The sequence below is a fragment of the Macaca mulatta genome, chromosome 4, assembly GCF_049350105.2.
Source record: "Macaca mulatta isolate MMU2019108-1 chromosome 4, T2T-MMU8v2.0, whole genome shotgun sequence".
Lineage (NCBI taxonomy): Eukaryota > Metazoa > Chordata > Mammalia > Primates > Cercopithecidae > Macaca > Macaca mulatta.
Genome location: NC_133409.1, coordinates 32,840,598 through 32,864,297, shown reverse-complemented (window position 1 = coordinate 32,864,297; position 23,700 = coordinate 32,840,598). Strand labels below are relative to the sequence as shown.

The 23,700-nt window shown below is 36.1% G+C and overlaps 1 protein-coding gene across 4 annotated transcripts in view; it reads left to right on the top strand.

The window, feature by feature from the left end:
* Nucleotides 1-23,700, top strand: part of THEMIS (thymocyte selection associated) — a 226,283-nt gene that overhangs the window by 94,812 nt on the left and 107,771 nt on the right. For 3 of the 4 annotated variants that reach the window (XM_077999396.1, XM_077999395.1, XM_015137482.3), the window contains one exon: nucleotides 10,059-11,107. In XM_077999396.1, coding sequence (XP_077855522.1) covers nucleotides 10,059-11,107 — 1,049 coding nt within the window. Of the gene's footprint in view, nucleotides 1-10,058; nucleotides 11,108-16,600; nucleotides 18,411-23,700 lie in introns of those variants that run through there. The other variant, XM_077999394.1, reaches the window with a different exon arrangement.

Genomic DNA, 23,700 nt, shown 5'->3' with positions numbered 1-23,700 from the left:
TCTTTGGAGGTCTCATGGGACAACAATGGTTCGCTTTTCTTTGGATTTTGCCTCCTCAGGTGCATAGGCATTTCTTTTTCTATTCTGTCAAGTCATTTATCATTCTTCCCTCTGATTTCTGTCTTCATTTAGATTAAGGATTGCAGATATCTTTTAGATTCATTGAACTTTTAAAAAAAAAAAAAACTTCCTTTTTTGACTTTTTACCCCTGAGGTAAATTTGATGGGAGAAAGGATTGAAAAGGTATAATTTTAGCCATAAATCTCACTACCTAATTAAATTAGTTCTAGCCCAGAGTTTTGCCTGGATCTATTATAATCTCTCAAACGACTGGTTGCTACTCCTGCTAAATGATAACAAGTATAATTTATAAATTTAATATATTTAGTAAAATGCAATTTTCAGTAATTTATAAAAATATCCCATTCATTTCTTATGTATGTATTTGTATTTTCTCAGTGCTTGAGATAGAGTAAATGTTCCATAAGCATTCAGTAAATCAAGTGAATGAAAGAATGAATTAAGCGACTAACACATTGTTCATGCATGTATATTTATGTTTCACAGTACAAAGCTCCTCTTTAGGTAACAAGGGGGTTTTCTCACTAACCATATCCAGATTTGATTTATTATGATGACATATTTATGGGTTCAATAGCTAAGGAAAATATGAACTTCATGGTACCAAAGTTTATATCATCTGTATTTGTATAACAGGTTCAATTTTTGTTAGTGATGCTTTTCATAATGTGTCCATGAAAATACTATGACGTGATGTTTAGAACCAGTGGATACTCTAGTCAGCTCCCATTTCATTTTGTTCCTTTAGGGTACAGTCTTATTGCTAATAGAAATATCATGCAGCAAGCAGAGAAAGGTACCTATTTTGTATTAGGTATATATTTATTTTTACATTACCAACTATTAATGCCTTATTAGGATTTTCCAGAGAAACAGAATATATATGTGTGCTAAATATACCTAATTATACATTAATATATACAGTGTTATTTATTTTAAGGAATTGGTTCATGCGAGTATGGGAGTTGATAAGATCTAAACCTGTAGGACAAGCTGCAGAGGCTCAAAACTCAGGCATGAGTTAATGCTGCAGTCTTGAGGCAGAATTTCCTTTTCTCTGGGAAATCTCAGTTTTTGCTCTTAAGACCTCCAACTGATTAGTCAGGGCCCACCTGAATCATGGAGGGTAACATCCTTTAAAGTCAACTGAGTGTAGATGACAGCTGTATGTACGAAATACCGTCACAGCCTCACCTAGGTTAGTGTTTGATTAAAAAACTAGGTAATATAGCCTAATCAAGTTGATATGTAAAACTAACCATTACAAACATCAATGGAATACATGTTAAAAGTATCTAAAAAAGTGTTTATTTGCTTTTCTTAGATTTTATGGACTAAATTAAAATGTAAAAGGCAAAGTAGTGTTACGAATAAACTCATATAAAATGCAAGTGTATTCATTTTAAATAACTCTCAATTTCTCAGTGAGGTTTATAATTTTTTCTAATACAAAAGTTACAGAACCATTCAAAAGGCTCTCTTTGTTTAGAAATATGGACAACAGATGAACCAGAGGAGAACCAGCTAAGAAAATAGAAATTCATAGTATAGCTTCTCTTAAGTTGAAATGAAGTTAAATAAATTTAAAAAATTAATTCACAGAATATCCATAAAGAAAATTGAGATCAAATGAATGAACTGTAAAGCAAATTTTAATTTAAAAGTCTGGAACAAGGCAGAGCTCAGAAATTATTAATAAACCTAATAATTGCCCTATAATAAAGATTGGAATGCAATGCAAATATGTAACTAAACAGTTCATTGAGTGGATGAGAGATGAAGATGAAGTTCATACTTTTGAGAAAAACAACTGTAGTCTCAGAAAGTAAATGACAAAGATTAGACGGTAAAAATGTCTAACAAATATACAGATTATTATCATTAAATAATAATATAGGAGGAACTAGAAGTTGGGAGAAACTGTAGCGCTAGGATTTATAAAATTTCTTTGGAGAAAAATATGTAGAAACAATCCTCTTGTCTTCAAGTCTTGAATAAGAGTGTCTCAGCGGATTTCCATCTCTGTACTAATTTAGGTCCAATCACAAAGGTTTGGTTCTCACTTCGTGAGTTGAGACCAAGAGTATTCTAGAATTGAATATTAAATATCCAAGGAAACATATGTTGCCCATCACCAACCAAGTTTAAGGGTAACTCTTTATTTTCTCTTTAAAGGCAATTTTAGTGGCATCCCCGAAATTCAAACTTAGTTAAGAGGGTTGTTACAGTGGGGAATATAGAAAAGCACCACATTATGATTAGCATTCACCCTGTGAAGGGACTTTTCTGGAAAGAACCTAGTGAAACTACTCAGCAACATACAGAAGTAACCTGTTACCCTTTCAGAAAAAAATGGAATGGAAATTGTTTTTCACAGGAGCTTGCTTTGGATAGCAAGAAAACATACCCAGCAAGGATAATTCATGTTCACTCAGAAAGAAATTCTGGGAAGTCTAAACTAAAGTTTGATAAGTACAAAACGTTTTCACTTCGGTTTAGTTTGGAACAGAAAAACTTGTAATATAAACCTCCAGGAATGTTTCTCATTCTCATGCTCTCAGGTGTTGCCTTCTTATCTATCATTTTAGAGTCAAAAAGAACTTTTTTGGAAAATGACATTTTCTAATTTAGCTTGTACTGTTTGGTCTTTTTGGGGGGAGAAAATTCCATTTTCCCAATTGCAAAATAACAAATGCTTCTTTAAAAAAATTCTCTCTCTCTCTCTCACACACACGCACACAGACACACACGATTAGAGCTATATATACCGCAACATAAGCAATGGTAATCTAAAATTTTATAAATCTGTAAAAGATTCTAATTGTTTTTCCTGTCTTATATTTTATAATATTTCTGTAAAAACATGCAACTTTTTGTTTTATAAGAGAGCAACACTATAAGTGTTGGTGTCTTTATCTTTCTCTAGGAGAGATTTGTAGATATAATATTTGCCATAAAAATTAATGAAACCTATTTCAGTTTAAAAACTTGAGGATGTCATTGCCAAATTCTAGGTAACCTTAAGCAAATAATGAGTTTTTATTTTAACTTTTGACTATGGAAAACTTAAAACATATGCAAAAATCAACAGAACAGTATATAATAAAGGTTTCATTTTGTTTTAACAGACATGAGAGAATAATATAAAAATTCAAAGTTCATGCAAAAGTAATGAGGCTGACTGAGTTGCCAGTAAATTGTATGTCTATGGGCTTCCTGGCACTTAGTATAGAAAGAAAGGTAGACTCCCTGGATTCAGTCTCCCCTCCCGTTGATTTATCAGATAATCTGCCAAATTGCTAATTGTAATTTCATCTTTCTTGATCTGAAATATTTTGGATTTCCTCCTGAAGTAGTTATACATTCCTCAGCCTGGCATTCAAAGTGTCAATTCATTTTCATGGTGTTTCTTTCAGTGAGTCTCCTGTCCAGTCCCTGTGCTCTAATTTAAAATCCTGAGATGCTGGATATCTTGTTAATTACTAACAATTCTCAAGTTCCCTTCTTATCATTGATCATGGTGTCCTTGCCATCTGGATTATACCCTCTCCTATTCTATCTTCGCCTGTAATTTCTTTTCATTCTTAAAGTCTCGTGTTGTGGCCATGCCTTTCATAAAATGTCTTTATCCTCATCCTCAAATTAAATGTGCTATTTTTCCCCTTCTTTGCCTGCCTACTGTAGTTTTAATTGAGGCTTTTATATGATTCCACTTTCTCTTTTCTCTTAGCATATAAATTATACTGTAAAAAACATTTTTAGCTGTTACTCTAGAGTTTGTAATATATATTTACAACTAATATATGTCACTTTCAAATAACACAAATAACTTCATGAGTACTGCAGTTACCTTATATGAAAGTATTCATCATTCCTCCCTCCTGTCTCTTAAAACAGTACTGTCATTCATTTCACTTATCTATGAGCTATAATCATCCAAACTATTGCTACAATTATTATTTTTAACAGACTGCTTTCTGTTAGATCAATTAAGAATAAGAAAAATAAAACATTTTATTTTGCCTTCAATTATTTCTTCTCCAGCACTCGTCCTTTCTGTGTGTACATCTGAATTTCTGACCTTTATCATTTTTCTTTTCCCTGAAGAATTTAAAAATTCTTCATCTTACAAGGCAGGTGAACTGGTGACAAATCCCCTGAATTGTTACTCATATTAGTAAGTCTTTATTTCTCCTTTACTTTTGAAGGATGATTTCACTGGATACAGAATTCTAGGTTGGTGGGTTTTTTCCAACTCTTTAAATTTGTCCCTCTATTCTCTTCTTGCTTACATGGTTTCCAGAGAAAAGCCCATTGTAAATCTCTTCCTTTTTCCTCTGTTGGTAAGGTGTTTTTATCGCTCTGGTTCAAGTTTTTGCTTTGTCTTTGATTTGATGAAGTCTGATTATGATACTCTTCAATGTAGTTTTTTTTTTTTTTTTTGCATTTATCCTGCTCAGTGTTTTGAAACTGCATTAATTTTGGAAAATTCTCAGTCTGGTTACTGCAAATATTTCTTCTGTTTCATGACCACTGTATCCTCCTTCTGGTATACCCAGGACATACATGTTACATCTTCTGCAGTTGTCTCACATTTCTTGGGTATTATATTATGTTCTGTTGTTTTTTCGTTTCTCTTTCTTTTTGGTTTGGGAAGTTTTTAATTGACATATATTCAAGCCCATTGATTCTTTCCTCAGCAGTGTCCAGTATAATTAGAAACCCACTAAAGACTTTATTTCTGTTTCTGTGTTTTTAATTTCTCTCTCTCTCTCTCTCTCTCTCTCTCTCTCTCTCTCCTTTCTTTCTTTCGACAGAGTCTCGCTGTGCCACCCAGGCTAGAGTGCAGTGGCATGATCTCACATCACTCCAACCTCTGCCTCCCGGGTTCAGGCGATTCTCCTGCCTCAGCCTTTGTAGCACCTGGAACTACAGGCACATGCCTCCATGCCAGGTTAATTTTTTGTATTTTTATTAGAGACAGGGTTTCACTATGTTAGTCAGGATGGTCTCGATCTCCTGACTTCGTGATCCGCCTGCCTCAGCCTCCCAAAGTCCTGGGATTACAGGCGTGAGCCACCGTGCCTGGCCTTGTGTTTTCAATTTCTATCATTGCCTTTCGGTTTTCCCCTAGAGTTTCCATTTCTCTGCTTACATCACCCGTCTTTCCCTGCATGTTGTCCCCTTTTTCCATTATACTCCTTAGGGTTATTATTAAATTTTAAGTTCCTGGTCTGATAATTCCCAAATATGTGCTATATCTGAATCTGGCTTTGATGCTTGATATGTCTCTTCAGAGTGTGCTTTTTTGCCTTATAATATATGTTGCAGATTTTTTTTTTTGAAAGCCAGACATGATGTTTCAGTTAAAAGAAACTGATAAATTGTCTTTTAATGTGATATTTTCTGTTTGTCTATCTAGAAGTTAGGCTGTGTTTATAGTTTACGATAATGGTAGGTGTCAGAGACTACATTGTCGTGTAGTGCTCTTGCTTTTGTCTGCCCTATTGACTTTAGTCTCTAGAGACTCCTTCTTAGATACAGTCTTAAATGCCTTTCTTTGAGTCGTAGTTTCCTGTTATTATACAGTAGCACTGTTGATGTGGTCCTATGGTATGGAGGGGGGATTTCTATAATTTTATGATTAGGTTTCAGTTATTAGTGAGCCTGTGTCTCTAGGCTGTGACCTTCAAAAATGTTTCTCAGCTTTTTTGTACGCTTTGGGAGAGACAGAATGGCTAGTGGAGGCTTGAGTTGGGTATTTCCCTTCCTTTATGTGGAAGTACAGAGGAGGTTGGAGTTGGGTATTGCTTTTTCCCTACATAGAATATTAGAGGTGGTTTGGTTGGGTAATTCCCTTCCCCCATAACAGTTAGGATCTGGTAAAGCACAAGTTGGTTGGGCTGTGCTAAAATAGTTTTCCTTGAGGACAGGCATTTTTAAAGGAGAACAGAATGGTCTGGATATATTTCAGAATGGTTGCTTCTTCTCTCACCCTGCCAGAAGCACAAGGAAATTTTTTTCATCTTCATCCCGAGAACCTGGATGGGCCCCTGAAAGTAAGACTCAGAAAAGTGTGGAAGGTCCTCCTAAACATGCTCCCCCTACCCTGGGAGTTTTATCTCTTAAACGATTCTACTGTTGGTCCCCAGTTACCCTTGTATTCTTCCAGATGCTGGCTCCAGCAGTGGTTTTTGCCCCCAGTGAGCTATGACTGTTTGTATTCGCCTACCTGTCTAGTTTTTGGGGTTGTGGTTTGCCCTGTGACCTCAATTCTCTGGTGAATCTAAGAAGAATTGTTGATTTTCACTGCTTGTGCTATTTCCTTGTACTGAATCTTCTCTTTAGGCATATACATCATGATTTTGCCTAATCTTTTTAATTAAAAAACTTGGATGAAAGTATTTTACTTTGCTCATCTATTTATACTTCAATCTCTCTATTGTATTGAAGACATTAAAAACAAGTATTTGCTGCATTGAACAGGCCATTGATTAAGTTAAACTGTAACCTTAAGAGACATGTCTTAAATAAAATATACAATAGCTGCTATGAATAGTAGCAGGAATTTTAACATTGAAAACTTTTTTTCTACAGTGAAATTTTATATAGAATTTATTTACTGATTTGCTTCCTTTAGTACTCACTCATGTACTTTGTTGTGGCAATTATTTTTTATTCATTAATTCATTTATTGAGTATCTACTATGTGCCAGGAGCCATTCTAGACATTCTAGACATTGATGAAGAAAACAATGAAAGACTACTGCCTCTGGGAAGGCATATGTTTCAGTTTAGGGAAACAAACAATAGAAAATGATCATAATATAAATAAGCAAGTGATATGGAATGATAGAAGGTGAAGGGTGATATGAAATAGAGAAACAGAAAAGGGCAAATGGAAGAGAAGCTTGCAATTTTAAATAGAGCATTTAGAGTAGATCTCACTGCCAAGATGATATTTAAGCAGTCTTGAAGAAAAAGAGAAGTTGGCTGTGAACATATCTGGCTGAAGAATGTAACAGGCAGAGGAAACAGGCTGTGCAAAGATCTGACTGACAATGAGGAGGTCCGGGAGACAGTGGGGAGTTAGAGTGAGACAAAGGAGTAGCAGATGAGACCCAGGTGGTGCCAGGGGCCAGGTAAAGACTTCGGTTTTTATATTGAGTGAAAGGAGTGACACCGTAGGCTTATAAACAGAAGACAGACATAATTTATTTAGCATCTAAAAATAATATTTGGCTTCCCTATTGAGATTTGACTGCAAGGATACTGGTTAGAAAGCCATTGCAACAAGCCAGGCAAGAGATAATATGGCTCAGATCAGGATAGTCCTGATGTAAGAGATGTCAGGTGTTAAAAAAGAGAAAAGCTAAGGATGTCCCTGAGATTTATGGACTGCACTGAAAGAAAACAGTTTCCAATAGCTGAGTTTGGGAAAACAGCATGTAGCTTAGGTTTTGGGGGAAGATTAGATTTCAGTTTAAGCATGTTAATTTTGAGACATCTATTAGATGTCCGAGTGGAGATCTGAAGTAGACATACAGCATTCAGGAAGATGTTTTGGCTAGAGCTATACTTTGGGTAGTCATCAGCATAAAGATGATATTTAAAGACATGAGACCATTTAAGATCAGAGTAGGCGTGAGTGTAGATAGAGGGAAAAAGAGAACCAAGACACGCTAAAAGGTGTGTGTGAGGGGTGGGTGGTGTATAGGGAGAAGAAACCAGCAAAACTGAGAAGAATCACAAGTGAGATAAGAGGAAAATAAGTGAGAAAAATGTATCAAAGAGGAGGGAGTCTAATCTACTTTGTCAAATGCTGCTGAGAACTTAAGTAAAATAAGATAGGCTAACATTATTTCAGTGGATTTAGGCACAAAAGTATTGAAGATAGGTCAGTAATTGAATACAAAAAAATTAAGAGTTTAGATAACATGGCCCGTAGACTTTCTCCAGCAGCAATGCCTTCCTTCAATGCATTAAAGCTATTCCTAGCCCACAGCACCCACCATGTACAAAGAAAGATTGGGATCTAGCTTGCATTGAAACTGATGTTCTGAGTTCTCAGGAAGTCCTTGATGGCATCTATTCTACTAATCTCTAGCTGTTCCCTAGACTTGAGGAATAGCATGAGCCTATCTAGAGCTAGCTCTAGGATTCTTAAACCTAGCTCATTTTGAGTCAAACAACCAGAATTTTAGTTTCTAAACTTACCTTGAGGTTCAGAGAAGCCAGTAGGTATAATGTCAAAAGTTAGTGTGTGCTAAACTTTATAAAATAACTTATTAATGTAAGAAGTGATCTTTAAACCCTCCTTTTTTTTCTAAAAATTAAAAATCTTTACAATTTTGCAGACCTTCAGCCTATAGGCAACCACTGATTTTTTGTTTTTTTACAAGAAGATAATACTTTTTCATTGCTGCATCTTCAGAAACTCTATAATTACACAGGGTATATAAATAATATTACATAAATCACACAGGTTTTTTGATGCAGTTAATAATATGAAAAGTAATATATATGTAATGTTTTATAAGAGGATATTCTGTCTTCCAAATCTTCCAAATTGTTCATTTTCAAAAGCATGGAAGGAAGAAAAAAATGACAGAAGGGTGGCTGGAGATATTAAAAATCAATGCCATATCATGAAAATGCTGTAAAATTTATGTTAGTAAGTTATCAAGAAAATATAGACTATTATAATACCCTGTTAATATTAACACATAACTTTATTTTTTTTTTATTTTTATGTTTTGAGACAGGGTCTCACTCTGTCACCCAAGCTGAAATGCAGTGGGTGTGATCATGACTCACTGCAACCTTTGCTTCTCAGGGTCAAGTGATATTCCCACCTCAGTCTCCTGAGTAGCTGGGACATGCCACCAGGTTCAGCTAATTTTTTTCTAATTTTTGTACAGAAACAAGGTCTCACTATATTGCCCAGGCTAGCCTTGAACTCCTGGGCTGAAGCAGTCCTCTCACCTGAGCCTCCCAAAATGCTGGGATTATAGGAATGAGATACAGTTCCTGGCCAATACGTAAGTTTATTCAGGACCATTTATAATGATACTATGTTGGGTAGTGTATGAGGAACAGGTAAATAAATGCAGGACAATATTCTAAGCATCTCTGCAGTCTCAAAGGAAGACTCATGAGACAGTGGGTAGTTGGAAAAAATACAGATATCCATTAACCCCAGTGACGCATGAGGCAATTAATACATTGCTGAGCACCCACCAGCATACGTAGGGCTCCTGAATGGCTCCTCTGATTGTTACCCACTCTGCACCACTCCTTTGCTAGGTAGGTATAATATAACACCAGTGGAGAAAGAAATAATTTTGACATTGGAAAAATACTGCATCTTGGTATTTATTTTCACATATTAATCTCAAGTAGCTTGTATCTCATGATTTTGCAATATTGTTTCATCTCACAGGATAAGATTTGGTATAAAGAATGTATGTTTTGGGTCAAAACTTTCTTCTATGATAATTTGATATATAAAGTCTGGCCCTCAAGAATGTGACTTAAAATGACCTAATAATTTATAAACCTTCGTATAAAATTTATGAACACATTTACATACATATTCACACATATAGCTATATTCATGTATGTTATGAATGATAAAAGTATAAATATAAACACAGGAATATTTAGCATGAGAATCAGGAGAGTGATTGTACGTCAGTAGAAGTGAGGATGTGATTCTGAGGAAGTTCCCTAGAGCTCCAAGGTACTGGCTAATGTCCACTTCTTAAACTGAGTATGGGCTTATGAGTGTTGGTTTTATATTCAATCTCTTTCATCTTAAAATTTGAAAAAAGGAAAATCACACATAAGAAATGATATATGATGATCATCTGAGTTCTTTATTTTGTAAAATAAGTTTATTTATGTCATCAGGAGAGTATCTTGCAGCAAACATTTTGAAGTACAAAATACCATAGTGATTTTGTTTTCTTTTCAGTTCGAAAGGATATAGTCCGCATCCTCCCCAGTCTAGATGTCGAAGTCAAAGACATCACTGATTCTTATGATGCTAACTGGTTTCTTCAGCTGTTATCAACAGAAGATCTTTTTGAAATGACCAGTAAAGAGTTCCCCATAGTAACTGAAGTCATAGAAGCACCTCAAGGAAATCACCTGCCCCAAAGCATTTTACAGCCTGGGAAAACAATTGTGATCCACAAAAAGTACCAGGCATCAAGAATCTTAGCTTCAGAAATTAGAAGCAATTTTCCTAAAAGACACTTCTTGATCCCCACTAGCTATAAAGGCAAGTTCAAGCGGCGACCGAGGGAGTTCCCAACGGCCTATGACCTAGAGATCGCTAAGAGTGAAAAGGAGCCTCTTCACGTGGTGGCCACCAAAGCCTTTCATTCCCCTCATAACAAGCTGTCATCTGTATCTGTTGGGGACCAGTTTCTGGTGCATCACTCAGAGACAACTGAAGTCCTCTGTGAGGGAATAAAAAAAGTAGTGAATGTTCTGGCCTGTGAAAAAATCCTCAAAAAGTCCTATGAGGCAGCACTGCTCCCTTTGTACATGGAAGGAGGTTTTGTAGAGGTGATTCATGATAAGAAACAGTACCCGATTTCTGAGCTCTGTAAACAGTTCCGCTTGCCCTTCAATGTGAAGGTGTCTGTCAGGGATCTTTCCATTGAAGAGGATGTGTTGGCTGCCACACCAGGACTGCAGTTGGAGGAAGACATCACAGACTCTTACCTACTCATAAGTGACTTTGCCAACCCCACGGAGTGCTGGGAAATTCCTGTGGGTCGCTTGAATATGACTGTTCAGTTAGTTAGTAATTTCTCTAGGGATGCAGGACCATTTCTAGTCAGGACTCTGGTAGAAGAGATCACTGAAGAGCAGTATTACATGATGCGGAGATATGAAAGCTCAGCCTCACACCCCCCACCTCGCCCTCCCAAACACCCTTCAGTAGAGGAAACAAAGTTAACCCTGCTAACCTTAGCAGAAGAAAGGAAGGTGGACCTGCCCAAGTCTCCCAAGGTAAGGCTATGGTTTTGCAATCTTTCCTCTGGAGTGTGTTCCTTGAGGCAGTTTGTTTCAAGTGTTTTCTGAGTGTGTTTTGCTTACTTTTCTTTCTTTCATGCCATATTTGCAATGAGCTTTTCTGATGTGCAGTAGATGAATGAACATCAACAGTGCGTAAGCTGTTGCAGCATTTTATATTCTGATGTGGCATGAAGTTTAATACTGAAGTGGAAATAACAGAGATGACATTTGGAAATGATGACCCAAATTGCCTTTTCAATGGGTTTGGGTAATTAAGAATATTTCATAAACTGCCTTGGAAGCAAACCCCTTTTATTTTAGAAGTTCTGTTAATTTTTTTCTAAGTAAAATTTAATACCTCATCCAGGATATTAACATAGAGTAAACTCCCTTCTTATGGGGATGGGGGATTACTGGTAGCATGCATCTATAGCACATGTCTTCATTTTGTTTTATGTGCAGAAAGATGTAAAAATATCTTGGCAGAACAGTGAGTGAGATTGTGAGCATCTGCCCACATTCTGCTTATCTTAGAATCGTAATCTTTAACAGTTCTATTGAAAAACAAAATCAATAAAATTGCAGACACTATGAAATCATTACAGAATCAACAACTCCATAACCACTCTAAAGATTTTGGAGGGTGATTCAGCTTCATTTCCACTTGAAGTCTTTGCCTCTTGAAAACTGCCTTCTGGCTGCCTGCAAAGCTCTTGCCCTTACACCATGATGTGTAGGTCGTTTATCCAGCCATGGTTCTTTGGTGTGTGGAAGGAGTGCATTCTGGTCTGGCAGATGTTGTACTTGCAGCTTAGGGAAACAAAGCAATTAGTAAAACAAAGAGATGCTGTGTTCACTCTCTATGCTTAGAAATAATAGCAGCCTTAGGCTTCAAGTATATGGATATGGAAATACTTTTATTTCTACATCTCAGAGATTGCATTCTGATGATAGCTGGGGAAATCCAGTAAGGATCTCCAAAAGCATCTTTAGAAAAAGATAAAACCAGCAGAAATTTTCTTCCCAGAAAAACAATTTTGAAAGAGTCATTTGATATATAATACAATGGTTTCCAAATAATGTTGATTAACGTGTTGTTATTATTTTGAAAGGTATCTTTGGCTTCTCCTATTTAACATATTTTTATTACTGAACTGAATAATGAGAAATGAAATGAGAAATGAAATGTCGTCTTTGTTTCTTAGTGGCAGGCAGAATAATTCCCCCCTCACTCAAATATTTATATACCTAAATTCCCAGAACCTATGAATATGTTACTTTGCGTGGCAAAAGAGACTTTGCATATGTGCTTAAAATTAAGGACATCGAGATGAGGAGATTATTCTGGATTATCCAGGTGGGTCCAATTTAATCACGAGAGTCCTTACAACAACCTTTCCAAATAAGATCAGGGTTAGAGGGACACGTAACTACATAAGAATGGTCAGAGATCCAACATTACTGAATTTGAAGACGGAGGAAGGGAATAATGAACTAAGGAACACAGATGGCCTCTAGAAGCCAGAGAAGACAAGGAATCAGATTCTTTCCCAGAGTCTCCAGGAAGGAGTGCAGTTGACAACACTGGTTTTAGCTAGTGGGACCCACATCAGTTACTAACCTATAGGACTGTAAAATAATAAATTTGTATTATTTAAGCCACTAAGTTGATGATAATTTATTATAGTAACAATAGATAATACAAGACATCAAGTTGAGAAAGAGGAATAATTAAAAACCATAGACAGTAAAATGTATATGCAAGTCACTACTTGTTTTGCTAGAAAAGTGTTTTTTTTGTTGTTGTTGTTGTGTTTTTTTTTTCTTTAAATGAATTTATTAGCTCATGTACCCATGGACAACCTAAGGGTATAGCTAAGCTTCAGGAATAGTTGGAACCGGAATCTTGAAAACGGCCTAAGTTGTTTTTACTTTTCATTACATATTGGCTTTCTTTTCCCAGGCTAACTGTCTCAGTTTTTTTTTCCCAGCCTACTGCTAAGAGTTCCTGCATCTCACATCTCATTGTTTCATCTCTAGAGAAGAAGATAATCTCTTTGGCTCAAAATTTAAAACCGAAAGGGCCTTGGTTGGATTAATGCCATCTCCTGACTCAACCAATTTATTACTTACTCCAACTAGAGGCATGATTGGAGGGTATCTGTTTGTGCTATTATAACATAATACCACAGACTCCGTAATTCATAAAGAACAGCCATTTATTGTTTTAGAGTTCTGGAGGCTGGAAAGTCCAAGATCAAAATGCCAGTTGGCTCTGTCTCTGGTTCCAAGATGGCTTCTTATTGTTCCATTGATGGGAAAGAAGGAATGTTGTGTTGTCACATAGCAAAAGTGGGGGAACTCTTTCCACAAGCCCTTTTCTTACAGCATTAATCCTTTAATGAGGGCTCTGCCCACATAATAAAAACACATCTCATTAGGACACACCTTCCAACAATGTTGTGTTGGTGATTAAGTTTTCAGCATGTGAATATTGGAGGGAATAAAACAATTTAAACCATAGCAGTTGGGAGGAGAATGAGGTGTGGTTGCCTTTAGTATCTAGCAATATAGAATTACAGGATGTAAAAACATGGAGATACAAATAATAGATGTCCACTATCATCAGAAAGAAAGGATTAAGAAAAAATACCAAATCACAAAAAAAGCACTCATAGGAAGAATAAAAGGTTAAAATTTTAAAAAATTGTTATTTACCAGACATTAGATGAAAATGATCTAAGTGTTTTATTAAGAGAGAAACTCACAGAACAACATTACGCCTAGACTACTAAACTGAAGTGAATGCAATCTTTGACTAAACCCGTACATGTAGGATTACAGATACTTAATAATTTCTAACTGTTTTTTACTGGTCAGACCCCACATGGATTCTTGGTGTTCCAATTCTGAGTCTCACTCTAGAGACTATTAACTGGAGTTTGTAAAGAGCCATTAAAGATGTTAAGATGTTCTGGAGCCATTTTCATTGAGGAATAGTTGAAGACATTGAGTGATAATCTAAAATTGGAAGACTTGATACTAGATGATATTAGTTATTTTATACATTTAAATAGTTGCTTTGTGGCAGAGTGCAGACTTATATTCCATTACAACATCTTCAACACTGGGTGAAAGTTAAAGGAAGGACAAATTTGGTGGAATATGTTGGAACACATTTCTTCTCCCAAAAATGTTTATAGCAGAAGATAGAAAATCATGTCAGTGATGTTGTCAGGGAATCCCTGCTCTGGTTGAGAATTTATCAGACAGTTGAGAAGAGTCTACAATTCTTTGTTTATGAATAGTTCCTTTAATTCTAATGTGATAGATAAAACATTATATTTTCTCTGAAATCACTTTAAAATGTCAGAGGATGCTATAATCTACCTGTATTTAGACCTACTGACCTCCTTATTTTCAGCAATTATTTTTCACCATGAAGGCAGGAATCTGTTTAGTACATTGTTTATAGAATGTAAACAGAAGCTCTCTTAGTTTCTCCATAATCTACTCCAAAAATAGTAATATTAGTACTATTTCTTATTCTCACAAAGTCATCCTTTCATATATTCCTTTTATGTTTCTTCTGATATTTACATTAAGCCTGTTCTATCATGTGTGTTTTTGAGGAACATTTTTTATACTTCATAGGTAGAAAGCAGCCATTGAAAACCAGCCTCTATTATTATGGATTACATATGAAATATTGCTTTAAATTTGGATAACAAATAGTAAGGGTTATTCAGAGTTTAAATATTCAAACTCATTTAGCTCATTAAAATGCTGTTTTACATGCACAGAGAAGAGTCCTAGATGCTTCATTATATGAATTTACTTTTGCCTTCCCAATGGATCATTAACTTTACTAAATCATTTCTTGCATTGTTAAGTAACAGACAGATGTATGGGCAGTCTAAGAGAAAGAATCTAAAATTCACTCTGCATTAGCCAAATTAACCTACAGCAGGTATCTGTTGTTGGTTATGAACACTACAAGCTCATCTAAAATGTTTGAAAATTAAGAATACATGAGGACAGTTTACAGAAACTAGGAGAAATAGAATTATTTTCCAAAGTAAGATTGGCAACAGTTCTCCAGCTTTAGCAATACCTAAAAAGAAAAAAAAAAGTAGATTGGTGTAGAAACTTTAGAATTATAATTCAGTTTGGGCAGGGACAAGAGTGGGGGGATGGTTACAAACAGGATTACAGCCTATTTCAAGACCTATGAGGTTTTACGTGAAATAATAATATAGTTGTTCTTTAAATGTGCTAGTTAACTGTTTATAAGAATAATGTATGGGATCTAAACAAAGGAGTGGGAATAGGCCAGGGGAATCCTTAACATTTCCTTTAGGTTTTTGACATAATGCGGAAATAATGTCATTAGGATCTGTGCATCTGAATTTTTAATCTGATGGAAACAACATTATAAAATGACTAAATAAATGAAGCTGGACCTGAAATTGTGTTCTAAATAGAAATGTTGTCAGGTAGATTCTCCTTCCTTGAAGGTTGGTTTCTATGTTAGAAGTGGTTTCAGATAGTTTAGAAGAACATATACTCACTGGGGTTTTGCCTGTCATGGATATATATAGCTATGACTTCTGAGTGCCACATAGGAGAAATGTAACTTCTGTATTCTGATGAAAGGGCCTATAACCAGACAGAAAAACAAACCTTTGGTTGAAAGATGAGAGAGTCCGAGTCTTCAGAGACTGCAGCTGGGACCAGAAATCTTGTATTTCACTAACTCTGTTTGGCCATTTAATGCCCAAGTGTCCGCTTTGCTGCCTGAATTTCTAGATTTCTGTCGGACAAGAACACCCATAGGAGACATTAAGACAAAGAGCAAGGGAGGCAGTAATGGCAAGGTACTGTGAAATGAGCAGAAAAATATCCTGCACTAGAATTAGAGTGAGGCCTGAAAAAGGCAGAAGGAAAGCAATGGTTCCTGGGGAGTGCAGAGAGAACACTTCAGCAGCTGCTGCTGGTGCTAAATTGTCACTTCTGATGTGGTGTGACAGTTACAGTGGCTGAAATATGTTAGAGAAACCCACGTTACTGGACTAAATCTAGATCATTAGAGAGCAGTATTATACCCACTTGTTTGTTATCAACAGGGTTTGGTCACAAACGATGTGACTTGTTTTTGTTTTTGTTAACCTGATGTAGTATAAATACATTAAGAGTGTTTGAATTTGTAGCTGACACTGAGCTTCTTAACACTCCCACCTTTCTACTCATGGTAGGTCCTTTTCGTGTAACATAGAAGCTGTAATTCTGATTTCCCTCTGAACAGGGAAAATTACTGTTATAACGTTTTTCAAAGACCCAACACAATGAAGATGGAATATGGACATATTTAAATATTGGGTTTTTGAATCTGAAAATAGGAAAAATACAGGAAACTTTTGAACTTCCTTTAAAAAATTGACAAATTTTGACTGTGAGATACAATTTTAGCTTTTTTTTTTTTTTAAGTCTCACTCTGTTGCCCAGGCTGGAGTGCAATGCTGCGATCTTGGCTCACTGCAACCTCTGCCTCCCAGGTGTAAACAATTCTCTGCCTCAGCCTCCGAAGTAGCTGGGATTACAGGTACCTGCCACCATGTCCAGGTAATTTTTGTAATTTTAGTAGAGATGGGGTTTCACCATCTTGGCCAGGCAGGTCTTGAACTCCTGACCTTGTGATCTGCCCACCTGGGCCTTCCAAAGTGCTGGGCTTACAGGCATGAGCCACTGCACCCAGCCAATTTTAGCATTTTTTTTAGTAGCTATTTGAGCTTTCCTTAAGGCGAGACATGTACAGATAATAAATCATGATTTTTGAGTTTCCTGAGGTCTGTTGTCTAGTAAATGGCATGGGCTATAAACAGACAACTAAGGAAGTGAAAAAGACGGGAGAAGAGGGCAAAGGATGAATAAAGTGCTGGGTTGAAAGTTAACCAAACTTGAGTTACAGCTGAAACCTCGAAGGTACAAATCTGTGCCCAATGGCATATGCAGAATATTTATAAGCTTTTTTTGTGCTTCTGGAATGGGAGAGGAGTGATCTGAATTTTAGTTTTGTTCTGGTCGTGACATGTAGTGTGTTGATACTTCCATCTGGATAGCTGAATTGGTATAATTGAGTTTTAAATGAAAAAGAATTGGTTAAACTAAAATATTTGCAAATATCACCTGATTTTAGGGAAATTTCAAGAAACAATAAACAAGTCATCAGACTAATAATAAAATACTGATTTTCTCTGGATAATTTATGGCTAAAGAACATGATTTTCATTATGGCATAATTGAAGTACACTTCCAATGGGAAATATTTGAATAAACTAACATTTTTGCCCTCTCTGAACTTTCTAACAACTGAAAATGTTCTCACCTGGGGGGCAATGATGAAAAACATTAGTTAATACTGTTCCCCCACTCCTTACCTATAGTATCAGGAACAAAAATACCACCAAATATGTGATGTCATATTTTCAGTGTTACTGAATATTACTTTTTTAGCAGGAAAAAACATTGAATTTATAAAATTTATTTATTTTCTCAATAGATTAGCAAAAGGCTTGAGCAAAATTTGGACTAAATTACTTTGCATTAGATTTCTGGCCTTTAAGAAAATTAGAATAGTTTTCACTTACTTAAATGCCCACTACATGGAAATTCCTTTTTGAAATGGTAGCAATAACAGAAAAAATGATCAGTTCATTACATAGTATGTATTAAGTGAGGGCATTTGAATTGCCAACTTCCTATAATCTCTATAGAAATTTTAGTGCCTGTAATCACTAAGTTGAGTGTGGGCTCACTAGATATTTATGTTCCTTTCTTTGAGCTTATTACCTTCAGTTTTTCTTTAAAAAAAAAATCAAAAGAGCAGTTGAAGAAAAGTGGAGGAGATAAGTTCCAGTTGGCTATGCAGTTTTGAAACAGATTTATCTGAATTTTCCATTACTATATTTGTCAGTTATGAATTTATTTTAGAATAAAAGCCTTGCCTAAAAATAAATTGATAAGACATAAGCTATATATTTGAGCAAATAAGTTTTGCTACAATTCCCCAGTTTCTTGCAAGCTAACCATTACTTTTAATCTTTGGTGATGTTTACATTGATATCAGACCTACATCAACAAATATATTTTAGGTTTGCTTCCCAAACCAAATTTTGCTCGATAAATATTAGGACAGAAAATGAGCACAAGATGGCTATGAAAGAATGCATAAAAATAGGCTTCCAAAAATCAGCATTTTTTTCCAAATTTTGAAAAGTAAAAAAACATAAGAAAAAAATTTGTCTTAGAAATAGAAGAGAGTGGAAAGTGAAAATGAACTTTAAGTTTAAGAGACCAGAGGGCCCATAGATACTCTAAAAATTCATAGACAAAGAAAATATTTGTGCATGCATTATTTAAGGAAGAACTCTCAGCAAACATTTTATAGCCCTAAACTTTTTCATGTACTTTGTCCAGAATCTAACTTCAATATAATCATGATGTCTTAGAAACTTTCTAAGCAATACTTAATTAAGATACACTTCTAATAGGACAAGTTGCTTTTAGCCTCTTTGTAAGAGGCTAAAATATCTCCAATGCTCTCCTTTGAGATATTTACCATGAGCCAATTACACAGATGATTTTAGATCTGATGAGAACAAAATAAGAGGGAATTCTGTAAAATCAGAAGGCGATTGACTACAAAATTAGCCAAACAAGAATCAAATTTTACATTAAAGACCACAAGAAATGTATAATAAATCCACTGTTATTTATGAAGGCACACACAAAATTGAAAAGGACTGATTATAAAATTATGAAGTCACACAATATACAAAACGAATAAATATTTGTTATTTTAGTATAGCTGAAAAGATACAAATATTATTCTGACTTGTGACTTTATGCTCATTCAGATCACTAAACTTTACATACCATTCGTCCTTAATAAAAGTTTGTTGTTGTTATCAAATGCTTTTAAAAAATGTAATTAATGTCTTAAAAGTGTGCAATTATCAGTTGTGAAATAGGATAAAACACAAAGTCATGTAAGATGTGTTTTCTCAATTGTTATCCAAGGCTGAGAACTACCCTATCCGAGCTATTGTTCTCTTCATTGGTTCTGGTTTCGGCTTTTCTCCTGAGGTAAAATCATTTCTGTATTTTCCATTCATACTAGACTCTGCTCCAGCCAAATTCTCACAAGGTTGTCAGACATCCTGTGTTCAATAATAAAATATCTGAAGGTCTGTGATCCAGACTGATCTCAATCTTCTGCAATAAAAACACCAGCTGCTCATTACTGAACTGGCACTATACCAGGTACTTACATGTATTAATCTCTTATTTAATCTTCCATATTCCTCCATGAGATGGATGCTGTGATTATCTCTATTTTGCAGATAAGGTAATTTAGGCTGAGGAGTATATTAGGTGTGTCATGGTTACCGATGATAGTCAGGTTGCCAGATTTTATGGTCAATCCTCAGTCCTCATATTATATGAATACTAGGTAGTATGTGGCACAGTTGAACACTACCTACTTTTTAAAATCCTTTCATAGAATTCTGGAATATTATGCCTTCCTGATATTTTTATACTGCAGTGGTTGTATTTTTCTCTCGTCTTTTTTGGTGGCTCTTCTCCAATCTCCATGAACTCTTAATGTTCAAGTGCCTTTGAGCTCAGTCTTTGGTCTCGTTTCTATCTATGCCTACTTTTAAAATTCCTATCCACACTCACAAATTTCTTATTTTATGTGTATAAAATGGCTGTCAGTAGAATTATTTATGTATATGGATTCATTAATGAAAGCAACCAGAAATGGTGTCATATTTTCCTGTTAAAATCTGCTTAAATATGTGTAAATGTCATTTTTTTTAAGGAGAGTTCAGCTCCTGGGGGATACTAGCTGTATCACTATGTCTGTTCTGTAGCAGTTTGACTATACCTTTGGAAGAGATCAAAGGTCAGGGAAAATGATCAAGTAAGGAAAGAGACTTCCTACTGACATGCTATTCTTTTGAATGTAGGCTTATCATGCTTAGGACTTTTCTTTCCTGATCCAGTGATGAGAAGAAAGTTGAGAATATCTTGAACTCTCTAAGAGACATTACAATTTTAGCTGATGAACTTTGGCATCACAAAAACTCTTTAGTAACAATTCAGGATTTAGCTGAAATAAGCTTCAGCAAGTAGAACTAAGAACAGGAGTAGAACTTAGGACTATTCATTTGAATACCATATTGAGTAGGTGATAATATAAGATCCAGAGAGAATATGAAGTCTTCTCTTCATTAAGATAGACAGGGATGTATAACAGGAAAAAATTAATAAAGGGTTAATGTGTTCAGGAACACAGAATAATGAACACTTTCATAATAAGCAAAGAAAAATTTAGAAAATTTTTATTTTACTGCAATTATAGGGTTCTAGTTTTACATCCAGTGATGGTGGTTACATAGAGGAAAACTAGAACTATGTAATTACAGTAAAATACTGAGGTAGTTAGTATAGACAGAAAGCAGATCAGTGTTTTCCTAGAGAGATAAGTAGGCATAACACTACTTACTTAACGACAAACAGACATGAGGAACGTCTTTTGGGTGATGAAAAGGTTTTAAAACTGGATTACGGTAATGGTTGCACAGATCTATAGATGTATTAAAATCATTGCATTGTACACTTAAAATTATCAATCATACCTGAATGCAGCTATTAAAATACCGTAATTATAGCACAGATAATCAATTCAAACAGAGGCAGAGAGACAAAGTTAGGAAACTAAAACAATAAGATAAGAGAGACGATGCCTGCCTCTGAATGGAAGACCCGTATGCAAGAAAATTTTAGCATATGGTAGGTGTAGGATGTATGGTTGATAAATTGTAGAAAATAAAAAGGTATGAGATAAGGAAAGTATCCAGATTTCTAACATAAGCATCAAAATGGCTGGTGGTGAAATTGATTAAAACACATTCAGAAAATTCATTAAAATAAAAAACACAGAACATAGGTAGAAGAATAGCGTATTATTCAGGGTTCTCTAGAGGGACAGAACATGTCCTTTTCCACAATGCACAGTTACCCAGGTTAAAGGCTAGAGGTCTCCTTGGGGAAGGATGGGAGAAAGATTCACTGCATAAATTGTCAGTAATGTAGTAGAGTCCTTCCTCAAGGGGTCCTGCCTCCCTTTCATTCAAGGGGTTCTGGCTCTGTAAACTGGCTCAAGTCTGGAAATTTATTGAGGGGCTATGATTCTCCATTTTTTATAATTCAAGTTAGTCTTTTGCCCATTCGACCTATAAATTTTCTGTTTGTATAATTTAAGTAGGAATACAGTAGGCTTCCTATCAATTTCACTTCTAGGAACACTGTGATTAGCCATGCCAGTGCTCTACACAAGTCTGACTATTCTGATTGTCTCTTTGCCTCTGCTGTCCATTATGCTAGCATAATGCTACCCTCACCTTTCCTTTGATGATTGAGTGCTGCCACTTGGCCCCTACCACCTCAGGATCCAATTATTCCCACTATATTTAAATTTTGTAGTTGAGTGACTGTGGTTCCCCCATTAGATCTGACATACAGAGAAGAACAATTACAGGGCTCTTCAAATATGCAGGTGCTGCCCTCATAAATCTATTTTGCAAGGCATTGGTCAAGAGTATATCTTCTGGACTCTCCCAGCTGGGATGAGTAGTTCTCAAGTGACCAATCTACTCCACCATCCCAATCTCCCTAGGCCTTTTGATCCTTTCCTTTACATTAAACCAAGGGAGATCAGGCATTTCCAACTTGCTCACAGTGGGCTATCTTTTAATCTATATTTCAGCTAACCAAGCAAATAAACTATTAGAACCTTTATTTAACTCCCCGAGCTGGAACATTAAATGCAGAGTTCCTACTTAGTGGGCCCAAATCAACAAATTATGCCTTATCCAACTCTATGTCCTTCCACTTATCCCACACCCTTAATATCCATTCCCATGCCTGTTCTCCAGATTTCTGTTTATATAAATTAGAGAACTCAAGCACTTCTTTTCAAGTGTAGTGTACCTCCTCATGGGTCACACTCTCAACCTCACCTCTAGGGTCCGCTGGTAATTTAGTCTCATTATAGGTCTGGAAGCAAACGGAGGTGTTGGGCGTGGCTTCTGAGGAGAATCAACATTATCTTGCCTGGCAATTGCCTCAGGGGAGGGCATCACTGTTGCCTCAGGCAGTGCAGGGTTTGTCTTCTTAGACAAAGGTGGAAAGGCTGATGGCAGCATGGGTGGAGGAGGGGATATTGTCACTACTGGGGATGGGGAAGCTATTTCTCCTGGCAAAAAAGCAAAAAAGATTCATGAGAGTTTACAAACTCAGTGTCTCCAGCTTTTTCAGGGTCCTCCCATTTGTCCTTATTCCAAGTTGCAGGGTCCCATTCTTTTCCAATCAATGCCCTCACTTTAACAGTAGACTCCTGGCAAGGTTGTGCATGTACCTTTCGTTGCAGGTTAGCCACTCACATGATAAGATCTTGTGTCTGGTTTTCCACAATTTCAGCTCTTTCTGTACAGGAGACTCAGGGCAATCTTAGCAGATTTGAGGCTTAGCATGTACTTCTGAGGCCAGGAGATAGAATCGTAGATTTCATTAGTCACTTTGCTCACTGAACTGAGGAGCAACCAAGGAGCTTCATTATATTCTCCACATATGGTCAAAGGTTCCTTGGTTCTCCACATGTGGTCAAAGGTATTATGCACAGAGTCACTAAACTCTTTGCCTCTCATGAGTGTGTATCAGGAATGTCAAATGCATTTATTTTGCATAACTCTCAAAACAGTTCATGCCAAGGACTATCAGTGTTCTCCACACTATTAGAAGTAGAGTCCTTAGCATTTTTGGATCTAATCATATTATGCAGTCAACTCCTGAAACCCCAAAACCAATGGAAGAACTCCATCCTTAATATTCTGTTCCTCTTCCCCTAGAACCACTCCTGGTACCAAAATCTATATTAGCCAGAGTTCTTTAGAGGGACAGAACTAATGGAATGTAAGTCCCACAATAGGCCATCTTCAGGCTGAGGAGCAAGGAGAGCCAGTCCAATTCCAAAAACTGAAGAACTTGGAGTCTGATGTTCAAAGGGCAGGAAGTATCCAACACAGGAGAAAGATGTAGGCTCAGAGGCTAGGTCAGTCTCCCCTTTCCCATTTTTCTGCCTCCTTGTATTCTGCTGCGCTCTAAGCTGATTAAATTGTGCCACCTAGATTAAGGGTGTGTGTGCCTTTCCCAGCCCACTGACTCAAATGTTAATCTCCTTTGGCAGCACCCTCACAGACACACCCAAAATCAACACTTTGTATCCTTCAATCCAATGAAGTTAACACTCAGTATTAACCATCACAGATGGTTTTACAGAAGCAAGGTTACAGTTTAGTTTAGTTTGAAATTTCTGAGCTGAGATGCCTAGTAGGATGTTTACCATGGGTCTGTACTTTAGGAAGGAAATCTAAACTAAGGACGATGATTCAAGTGTCAACAAATATGTGATAAATAATGTTCTTTGAGAAGGTGAGATGAAGCTAGAGTGGGTGGCCCAT